At 40.1% G+C, this 11,446-nt stretch overlaps 1 protein-coding gene and 1 non-coding gene across 2 annotated transcripts in view; both read right to left on the bottom strand.

Annotated features, from left to right (window-relative positions):
- DNAH9 (dynein axonemal heavy chain 9) overlaps nucleotides 1–11,446 on the bottom strand; it is a 312,997-nt gene that overhangs the window by 228 nt on the left and 301,323 nt on the right. Inside the window, exon 68 of the mRNA XM_020280809.2 lies at nucleotides 6,713–7,102. Within this exon, the coding sequence (XP_020136398.2) occupies nucleotides 6,713–7,102 (390 nt within the window). The remainder of the gene's footprint in view (nucleotides 1–6,712; nucleotides 7,103–11,446) is intronic.
- Nucleotides 8,047–8,108, bottom strand: LOC142862295 (U7 small nuclear RNA). The gene has a single exon (XR_012913362.1). It is a non-coding gene; the product is annotated as a U7 small nuclear RNA (small nuclear RNA).

Here is an 11,446-nt window from a genome sequence, read left to right as displayed (position 1 = left end):
CTGAGGACAAAAGCATGAGAAGAGCCATTTTAGATCAGACCCAGAGCCCAGCCCATCAACCTTACCCCTGTCAGAAGATCCGAGGGACCAGAGACGAAGATGGCCCGGCTGCCTGTAATGCTTGTCCTCTTCCAGGCTCTCTCAGCGACACGTGAGGGAATGCATCCGATATGTGGAAAACACGTTTCTATTTTTTCAGCCTAAATCACTTCTTGAAGCAGAGTTCCAAAAGCTATTTATCATGTACAGATTAATCCCTTTGGAGCTTGATTCTCTCCTAGTTTGTTCATTCATTCATTTCATGAGCATATTGAGTGCAACTATTTGCCAGATGTCGTGCTAGGTGCTAGGGATTTAAAGATGATTAAGACACAGTTCCTGCCAGCAGATGCTTTAGATTTTAAGGCTTTGGTTATGTCCTGTTTCTTTTTCTTTTTAGTTTCATATGCAAATCCATCGACCCTCTAGAGCATTTTGACTTTTTTGAGCAGAGAGCTACATTTCTATCCTTACTCATGTAATAGGGACCTGACTGTTCTGTAGCTTTCCAGATGAGGCCTTCCTGTGACTTTCTGAGGTGTCTCGATAGAGCTGTCTAGAGCAATTTTTCCTACTAGTCCTGAGGAACAAAAAGGTCCCTTAGTAAAATAAATCTGGGAAATGGTGCTCACCATACTCTGGACTTGACACTTTACAACATACACAAGCCCATTGAGGATGAGATGTCCTAGCAGAAAAGAAAACAGTTGGACTTTATTTAATCTAGTGTTTCCCAAATTTATTTGACCACAGAACCCTTTTACCCTTTTCTTTGCAACTTATTCATTTCCCATGGTACTAGTGCTTTGTGGAACATACTATAGGAAATGTTGATTCAGAGTGATTCACAGATTCTTTGTGTCCATGTGACTCTAAGTCTCTTATGCTATGGACAGAGTTTGGTTTGTATTTATGAAATTTACTTGAAGGGAAGGATGTACCTCTTCAGTGTTTTTAGAGGCTAATATAAAGCATGGTGAGTAATAGAACTAAGGTTAACCATGAGGACTCCATTACCTGCCCCCTGCCAGAATTGAGTGTTTATGGCAAGGAGTAGAAGCATGGTTAGAATATTTTTCTTTCACTTACCATAAAACCAGCATTTTATAAGTATATAATTCAGTGGTTTTTAGTATATTAAAAAGTTATACAATCATCATCATTGTCTAATTCCAAAACAGTTTCATCACCCCAAAAAGAAACTATTCACAGTCACCCTTATCAGTGGGGGATTGATAGCTCCAATTATTACAGTTGAATTTCCCTGTTTCTTCAATTCTGTCAGTTTTTGTTTTGTGTATTTTAGGGGCTCTTTTGTTAGGTGCATATACATTTATAATTGTTATGTCTTCTTGATGGATTGACCTTTTTATTATCATAAAATGCCCTTTTTTTCCACTCTATAATTTCTATCTCTTCTATCTTTTCTCCAATAACATCTTTTGTCTTGTAAAGTCTACTTTGTCTGATATTAGTGTAGCCTCTTAACTTTCTTTTGGCTTCTGTTTACATGGCATATCTTTTTCCATCTGTTTACTTTCAACTTACTGGTGTCTTTGAATGTAAAGTGTGTCTCTTGTGAACATAACATAGTTGGATCATGGTGGGGTTTTTAGTTTGTTTTAAAAAATTCATTCTGCCAATCTTTGCTTTTTATTTGTAGTGTTTAATCCATTTACATTTAATATAATTACTGATAAAGTAGGATTTATGTCTGCCACTTTGCTGTTTGTTTTTTTTTTTTTGAGACAGAGTCTCACTTTCTTGCCCAGGCTAGAGTGAGTGCCGTGGCATCAGCCTGGCTCACAGCAACCTCAAACTCCTGGGCTCAAGCGATCCTACTGCCTCAGCCTCCCTAGTAGCTGGGACTACAGGCATGCGCCACCATGCCCGGCTAATTTTTTTTGTATATATATTTTTAGTTAGTCAATTAGTTTCTTTCTATATTTTGGTAGAGACGGGGTCTTGCTCAGGCTGGTTTTGAACTGCTGACCTCGAGCAATCCGCCCGCCTCGGCCTCCCAGAGTGCTAGGATTACAGGCGTGAGCCACCGCGCCCGGCCTGCTGTTTGTTTTTTATATGTTTATGTCTTTTGTTTTTCTATTCCTCCATTATTATCTTTTTTGTGTTAATAGATATAGTCTGGTGTAGCATTTAAATTCCCTTGTTCACTATATCTTTTTTGAATTATTTTCCTAATGATTGCCCTGGGGATTATAATTTAACATTTTAATGTATAAAAATCTACTTCAGATTAATTCTAACTTAATTTCAATAGTATACAAAAACTTTATTCTTTTATAGCTCCGTTCTCTCCTCCTTCCTCCTTGGTGCTGTTTGCATCATTCAGATTACATCTTTGCACATTTTATGCCCATCAACACACATTTATAACTATTGCCTTACACAATTGTCCTTTAAGTCATATAGGAGAGAAAAAAATTATAAGCAAACATGCATTTGTACTATCTTTCATATTTGCACATGTAACTACCTTTACCAATATTCTTTTTCTTTATATGGGCTTGAGTGTCCTTTCAGTCTGAAGGACTCCCTTTGGTATTTATTGAAGGGCTGGTCTGGTAGTGATACATTCTCTCTGTTCTTAAAATCTGAGAATATCTTACTTTCTTCTTCATTTTTGAAGATAATTTTGCTGGATATAGAATTCTTGTGTGACAGTCTTTTAGTTCAGCATTTTGACTCAGTCATCTCTCTGCCTTCTGGCCTTCATGGTTTCCGACAAGAAATCAGCTGTTATTCTCATTGAGGAACCCTTGTAAGTGATACATCACTTTTCTCTTGCTGCTTTCAAGATTCTCTCTTTGTCTTTATCTTTCACCAGTTTGATTATAATATGTCTAGGTATGGATCTCTGAGTTTATTCTACTTGGATTTCACTGAGCTTCTTGGATGTGTAGATTAATGTTTTTCTTCAAATTTTCTTTCTGGCCCTTTATTTCTCCTCTCTTTCTGAAACTCCCACTATGTATATGTTGGTATGCTTGATGGTGTTTCATAAGTCTCTGAGACTTTGAATTTTTCTTTATTATTTTTTTCTGTTTTTTAGACTAGATAATCTCAATTGACCTATTTCCAAGTTTGCCTATCCAAATCTATTGTTTAATTTTTCTAATGAATTTTTATTTCAGGTATTATATTTTTCAACTCTAGAGTTTCTACTTGGTTCTTTTTAAAATATGCATAATTTCTGTCTCTGTATTAATATTCTCTACTCAGTGATACATTGTTCACATAATTTTCTTTAGCTATTGGATGTGATTTCTTTTAGTTCTTGGAACATATTTGAAATAGGTGATTTAAAGTCTTTATTTAGCAAGTCCAGCATTTGGACTTCTTCAGGGATAGTTTTTGTTGATTGCTTTTTTTCCTTGTTTATAGGCCATTCCTTTTTCTTTGCATGTCTCATAATTTTTTGCTGAAGTCTGGACGTTTTAAATAACATGGCCACTCTGGAAATCTCTATCTCTGTAGGGTTTGTTGCTGTTTGTTTGTGTAGTGACTTTTCTGAATTGATTCTGTAAAGTCTATATTCTTTGTCATCTATGACCACTAAAATGGCCTGCTCAGCTTAGTGGTCAGCAGATAATTAGAGATTTTCCTAAGTAACTGGAACCAATAAGTCCCAAAGTCTTTGCTGTGGGGCTATGTGTGTTGGAGCATACCTCCAATGCTCAGCCAGACAGTTTGAAACTCTGCTAACTTAGACTTCACTTCCCTGCTTTCCCAGAACCTCAAAGTTAGCTAGAAGTGAGAGTGTATGGCCCTCTCAAGTCTTTCTTGAGCATGTGCCCAGGTTATGTGCAGGTTATGTGCACAGTTCTACTCATAGGCATGGCCTTTTAGATTTTGAGGCTTTCCAAGCCCCCTGTGGACGTCCCACTTTCTAGCTTGTCCTTTTAAACTTTTTGGTTAGCCTATTATTTGCTCCACTGTCATCTGCTGTCTCAGGCAAGCTAACAGTGTTAAGCAGTTGTCTTTGTTTTTCAACAAATGCCCATGGGGAAAAGGCTGTTGCCTTGGTTGAGTTCCAACTCATATCAAATAAGACAGACTTGTGAGTGAGGTCTTCCAGGAAACCACTAGAGAGGCAAAATAATGACAAGTTTTGGGTGGGAGAGGGTTGAGAGATCAAAAATTACGTATTAAGTACAACGTACACTATTCAGGTGATGGGTACGCTACAAGCCCTGACTTCACCATTATACAATTCATCCATAGAACAAAAAACATTTGTGTTTCCAAATACATTGAAATATTTAAAAAGATAATTAAGAAAAATAATGGCAATTTTCAGGGAAGGGGGCTTTGCAGGTGTTCCCACTCCATTGTGCCGTCTCCAGTGGCTGTCAGGCTGCTGGTTTTCGCTGTGATTGTGGCCTCTGAGTTCTAGAGGCTACCTCAGAGCTGGGGATAGGGTGGGGACAGGATAGGGCAAGTTAAAAGGCTGTAAAGTTTGTCCTTACCAAGATTCAGCTGTTTTGCTTACATAAAACTTGGCTTGGATTGCTGGAAGCCTTTGGTTTAATTTCCAGAGTTCTGAAAAAGTTGATTCTGACTTTTTTTTTTGGTTGCCAATATTCTCATTGTTTTATGTAGAAGAGGATTTTTGGAGGTCCTGCTTATTCTATTTTTTTTTTTTTTTTTTTTTTTTTTGAGACAGAGTCTCGCTTTGTTGCCCAGGCTAGAGTGAGTGCCGTGGTGTCAGCCTAGCTCACAGCAACCTCAGACTCCTGGGCTCAAGCAATCCTACTGCCTCAGCCTCCCGAGTAGCTGGGACTACAGGCATGTGCCACCATGCCCGGCTAATTTTTTCTATATATATTAGTTGGCAAATTAATTTCTTCCTATTTATAGTAGAGACGGAGTCTCGCTCAGGTTGGTTTCGAACTCCTGACCTTGAGCCTCCCAGAGTGCTAGGATTACAGGCGTGAGCCACTGCGCCCAGCCCGGCTTATTCCATTTTGCTAACATCTTTTTGGGATAGAATATTTAAGAACAAGAGCTCCTGGTGAACAGGTATTGATTTTTGGAAAGTTTTTATTACTTAAAATCAGGTATGAAAAATGAGGGCTGATGGATTGGGATAGATATCCTTTAATTTCCCCCACAGTTTCATTGCCCTTCCTCTGAGTTTTCTCCCTGCTTTCCTTTTGCACTTCTCTCATTTTTTTTTTTTTGATTCTGGCTGTGGCTTGCCCTAGGCCACCCTACTTCTTACACAATCCATGTGTGATCTCCACTGACAGAATCTTGTGCAAATGTTCAGGTGGAAAGAGGTAAGTCAACCTCCTCCTAAAGATTCAGGCTGTCTGAACACTGTCCCACTTTACTGTCCTTATTGGCTCTTGGATTGGTTTCCTAAGGCTGGTGTGACAAATTGCCACAAATGTGGTGGTAAAACCACAGAAATTTATTCCGTCACAGTTCTGGAGGCTGAAAGTCCTAAGTCAAGGTGTGGGCAGAGTTGGTTCTTCTGGAAGCTCTGAAGCAGAAACCAACCCAGGCCTCTCCTAGCTTCTGGTGGTTGCTGGCAATCCTTGGCATTCCTTGGCTTGTGTATATATCACTTCTATCTCTGCCTCCACCTTTACAGGGCATTCTCTTCTGTGCCTCCACGTGGCCTTCTTATAAGGGCACTAGTCATTGGGTTTAGGGTCCATGCTAATCCAGTATGGCCTTATCTTAACTAATTACATCTGTGAAGACCCTATTTCTAAATAAAGTCTCATTCTGAAGTTCTGGGTGGACATGAATTTTGGGGGGTACTGTTGAATGCAGTGCATTTCTATGTGCATATTCACACGGCCTCCTGGGATCTTCCAGATCTTCTCACAGTTTTACTCGATTAGCTTAGTGTTGACTGCCAGGAATAGGTTAGCATCACCTGCCAAGTGGGAGATTTGACTAGGCACTCTTTCCAGATCATGTGTATAACAAGCATAAACTTGCTCTAGAGTTATCCATCCTTGTTTATTTCACTTATCCCAGCCATCTGGGCTTGCTTGCCAGTTCCTTATGCATGACAAAACATCTTCTCAATCTTGTGTGACTCCAGTTTTCATTAGCCCTCAGTGAGGAATCCTTTCAAAATGTCACTTTAAATGACATCTACTGGCTCCTCTTTGCTGACATAGAACAACATGAAAGTCAAAAGGGACTCCTGCCTTTTGAGAGCTCACGAATGAGGAAAGCAGACCAGGGAGGTGCAATGATACCCCAAGACACACAGCAGCAAGGATAGCTAACTCCAACACCTTTCGATCGCTGTCTGTGTGCCAGGCACTGTTCAAGTGTCTTACCTATTAACTCATTTAATTTTCACAATGAATCTGTTCCCTCATATAGCAGTTGAGATCTGGAGAGGTGAAAGTATGTCCAAGGTCACAGATACAGTTTCTGGTTCAGATCCAGCCAGTCTGGTTCCGGAGCCTGCACTGCTAACCTCTCCAGTCTGCTCCCTCTGCAAAGCCTGTGTGCTTTGCACCACCCCTGGCTGGGTGAAAATGGCCTGATGGCCTCAAGGAAAGAAATGTTATCTAGGTAAAAAGATGCAGGGGCACCCCTGTAGTCATCACACTTTATGGGGGCAGTGTGTACGTGCACGTGCAATGTGTACTAGAGGAGCCCTTTGGCTCATCCTGGGCTTTACCTGTGTGTCCCAGCGGGCACCTTCCATGAAGAGGCCGTGGACGTAGGCCCCTTCCCGAGGAGGGCTCCTGAACTCTTCCCTGTTCTTCTTTGTCACGTCACATTGCAGGGCCATCTGGTCCAGCGGCCACTCGTTCTTGCGGGCCATGGACTGCATGATGGCAGTCAGGAAGGACTGGGGGTTGAAGAAGCCTGTGAGCCACACAGTGGAGGGCATTGCGAAGTCCCCCGTCCAAGCCTCCAGCTCCTTGATTCGGTTGAGCAGATCCAGAAACCAGGCTGCCAGGCCTGCTGTGGAAGGGTAGGCTCGCCTGGCCCAGGGCTCTGGCACCGTGTCTAAGAACAGGGCATTCTGTAAGTTCTCCATGTCGCTGGTCATGGTCAGCTCCCCCTGAAGACAAAGAGTGAGAGGGGAGAGGGTGAGGGGGTGGAGTGTCCCTGGAAACAACCAGCCTCAGAGACCTCTGGCTCATGGCACCAAGGCAGACGGGAGATGCCTCCAGGGCTGGGTGACACATGACTGTTTTTGTCTAGTGCTTGCTTTGCAAGGTTTATCTCACGGAGGCTGGTCCTTAAAAAACCCTCCCTGCTCTGGTGAGGTCAGTCTTACCTGTCTACTGACACAGTTTCAAAAAACACAATTGCTTCCCACGGCGGACCTTAAACCACCCGTGGGTTCCATGCTGCATGCACCACGCTACCCTAAAGTTTGAGTTCCACCATTCCCATGCGTGCAGCTTAGAAACCCAAGAAGCAAAGATCTACATTGCCCCAAATCAAGGATTTCCTCCAGAAATCAAGCTATTAGATACATAGTCGACTTTAAGGGATCCTCTTTCAACTGCTAGATGGAATTTGTAAAGAAAGGTTTACGCTGAAAACCACCTTTAAATTAAACTTTGTAACTTTGGCTCTGCCAAAAATCTGTGGCAATTTCTTGAAGACCCTATTTCTGTTGTGACGGTTTCTGTGACAGGTGTCAGTGTGCCGGGCAGGGTTTGGCGCTCTCACTAAGGACCGGCTGCTGACATGTGAGCGAGGGCTCCGCCCGCATTGGGCCTAGAGTCACCGTGCCTGTGGGCTGGGAGACTGGCATCGTGGAGTGCTAAGTCCAATCTTTCTCTCAACTTTTGGAACTGTTAGAGTTGAGTGTACCTATCTCGAGATGAGCATATTTCAGTGTCCAGAGTGGTAGTCACAAACTCCTGATTTATAAGAAATAGACTACACTAATAACTTCTTTATAAACTTCCCATATCAGATGCAATTATCACAGCTATACTTTCTGTCTTTTTTTTTTTTTTTTGACTCTTTTTTAATTTTTTTTTTTTTAATTTGGGTCTTCCGGTGAGGACCGGAAAACCTGCTAGACAAATTCTAAAAGGGCTGTAACACTCGGATACACTTTCTGTGCTGTAGTGTTTTGTGGCTGGACTACTTTAAGATATGAGTACCTTCATATTTTAAAAGACAGACATGCCTAATCAGACTTTTGCCAGATATGCCAGCCTGAATGAGTACAGCCTGAATTACAGATTTATTTCCCCCTCGAGTAAAAGCACTTTATTACAGGGCATTATTATTATTTTCTATAATTGCATCCAGTGTGTCTGCTCAGATGTATTGTGGTGACCGACCAGAGCAGTGTGTTGTGAAGGAATCTAAGGCCACATCCAGGCTCTGTGGTGGTCTAAGTGCCCTGTATCTGCCACCAAAGTTTATCACTTCCAACCGCACCCAAATTAGGGGAATGAATTTCTGCTGGTAAACTTCCTTAAAGGTCTGCTGAAATAAATACCATTATTAGGTTAAAACAGAAAAAAATTGTTCCTTTTGTTTAGAATCTCTGCATTAGTGTATGCAGGTTTTTAAAAGGAAGAAGTAATATACTACTTGTATAGCTCAGCCCAAATCAAGCTTATGTATGATTCTCATATCTGCATTTGTTGATAATTCATTATTATATGCAATTTGTAATTTAGATGATAATTTCCCATAAAATAGCTGATTATTTAATAAAGTATCATTGAGTATAAAGAACAAATTTTAGTGCAAAGGGCAAAATAAATGATCAAAGAAGGTCATACCCTTTGTTCTATGAGACCCATCTGTATAACTATTTCTTGCCTTCCTGCACTGTTTGGGACCTTCATTACAATGAGGAATAACAGAGATGAGGGTGGACATCCTTGCCTTGTTCCTAAACTTAGAGAGAAAGCATTTAGTCTTCAACATTCAGTTTTTCTAGATGTCCTTTAAGGAAATTTCCTTTTATTTCTGTTTTTCTGACATTTTAAGATAAAGATGTGATGTTAAATTTTATCAAATGCCTTTTCTGCATTTATGAAAATGATAATATGATTTTCTTATTATGATGAACTTATTGATTTTTTATTTTCTTTCTTTCTTTTCTTTTTTTTAGAGAGACAAGTCTTACTCTGTTGCCCAGGCTGGAGTGCGTGGCCCGATCATAGCTTACTGTAACCTTGAATTCCTAGACTCAAATGATTCTCTTGCCTTAGCCTCCCAAGTAGCTGGAACTACAGGCATGTGCCACCACATCTGCCTAATTAAAAAACCTTTTTTTTTTTTGAGTCTCAACTATGTTTCTCAGGCTGGTCTCGAACTCCTGACTTCAAGTGATCCTCCGGCCTTAGCCTCCCAAAGTGCTGGGATTACAGGCATGAGCTACTATTGATTTTTGAATGTTAAAACCAGTCTTGCCCATGGTGTACTATCTTTTTCTTATATTGTGTGATTTGATTTTGTCAACATTTTGGTAAGGATTTTTGCATTTGTGTTTAGGAAGAAAGCTCATCTGTCATTTTCTTTTCTCATAATGTCTTTGACTTGGGTATCAAGTTAATTCTGTCTTCATAAAATTTGTTGGGAAGTTTTTTCTCTGATTTTTTTTTTTTTTTTTTTTTTGTTAAATAGACTATTTTTTAGGGCAGTTTTATTTTCACAGCAAATTGAGCAGAAGGTACAGAGATTTCCCATTTACCTTCTGCCTCCACACATGCCTAGTCTTTGCCACTATAAATATCCCCCACCAGAGTGGCACATTGTTACGAGTGATGAACTTAAATTCATGTCATTATCACCCAGAGTTCATAGTTTCCATCAAGGTTTGCTCTTTGTGTTGGACGCTCTCTGGGGTTTGTGCAAATTTATAATGACATGTATTCACCATTATTGTGTCATATCCATCATTATTGTTTCAGTATTCTAAAAATTCTCTGGGCTTCACCTTACTCATGCGTTCTTCCCCCTTAATCTCTGGCAAACATTTATTTTTTTTTATTATCTCCAGTTTTGCCTTTTACAGAATGTCATATAGTTGGAATAATACAGTATGTGTAGCCTTTTCAGATTGACATCTTTCATTTGGTAATATACAGTTAAGTTTCCCCCATATCTTTGCTCATATTTTTTCAGCATGTAATAATATTTCATTGTAGGGATGTACTGAAGTTTATTAATTCGTTCACATACTGAAGGACATCTTGGTTGCTTCCAAATTTTGGTGGTTATGAATAAAGCTGCTCTAAATATCTGTGTGCAGGTTTTTGTATGGTGCTTTAAAAAATTAAACTTTTTTTGAGATGGGGTCTTACTGTGTTGCACAGGCTGGTCTCAAACTGACTCTCCTACCTCAGCTTCCTAAGTAGCTGGGATTTCAGGCATGTGCCACCACGCCCAGCTAAATTTTTAATTTTGAGATAATCATAGATGCACATGTAGTTTTAAGATATAATACAGACAGACCTTGCATACCCTTTACCCAGTTTCCCTTAATGGTAACATCTTGTAAAACCACAGTACAACATCACAACCAAGATATTCACATTGATATAGTCAAGTTATAAAAACATTTCCATCACCACAAGGATTCCACGTGTTGCCCTTGTATAGCCACGCACACTTCCATCCTGTCCCCACCTCTTCTTTAACCCTGAGCAACCACTACTCTATTCTCCATTTCTATTAAATTTGTCATTTCAGGGATGTTATATAAATAGAATCATAGAATATATAACCTTTTGGGGTTGGCTTTTTTATTCAGATCAATTCTTTGGAAATTTGTCAAGGTTTTTGTGTATATCAATAGTTTATTCTTTTTCACTACTGAGTAGTATTCCATGGTGTGTGTGGTAGGCAGAATGATAACCTCCCCCCCATAGATGTCTGCATCCTGATCCCTGGAACCTGGGACCATGTTACCTTACGTGGCAAAAGGGACTTTACAGGTGTAAGTTAAGGAGTTCAAGATGAAGAGACCGTCCTGGATGGTCTGTCAACTCTGATCTGTGTCTCCTCATTTCATCAAGACTGTGGGGCCCTTTGGGGTTCCTGCTCCATGAGTGGTAGCCTGGAAACTGCCTCTCTCTAGTGAGCTTGTGCAACGAAAGGCTCACATCTTTTGTTTCCTTTCTTTCAAGTATCATAGTCTTATGCTACCTCTTGTCTGCTATCTGAAAACCGATGTCTTTCATAGTTTGTCTGATTTTCTAATTATTTAAGGTGGAAAGGTAAATCCGGTTTGTTGGCCATAAGCAGAAAACCATGAGTCACTTTTAAGCACCACCTCAATAATACTTTTCAGAGTTTACTATCACAGTTGTAAAATTTGCTTTTTAAATCAGTACCTTTCTCTGTTTAGGGGGTGAAAAAACCCTCTAAATGTGTAAAAGGAATTATTCAAAAACTTAAACTCACCATGACTAATCCATGT

This window comes from Microcebus murinus, chromosome 18, assembly GCF_040939455.1.
Source record: "Microcebus murinus isolate Inina chromosome 18, M.murinus_Inina_mat1.0, whole genome shotgun sequence".
Lineage (NCBI taxonomy): Eukaryota > Metazoa > Chordata > Mammalia > Primates > Cheirogaleidae > Microcebus > Microcebus murinus.
The sequence above is the reverse complement of the archived record's forward strand: the minus strand, read 5'-3'. Positions and strand labels throughout refer to the sequence as shown.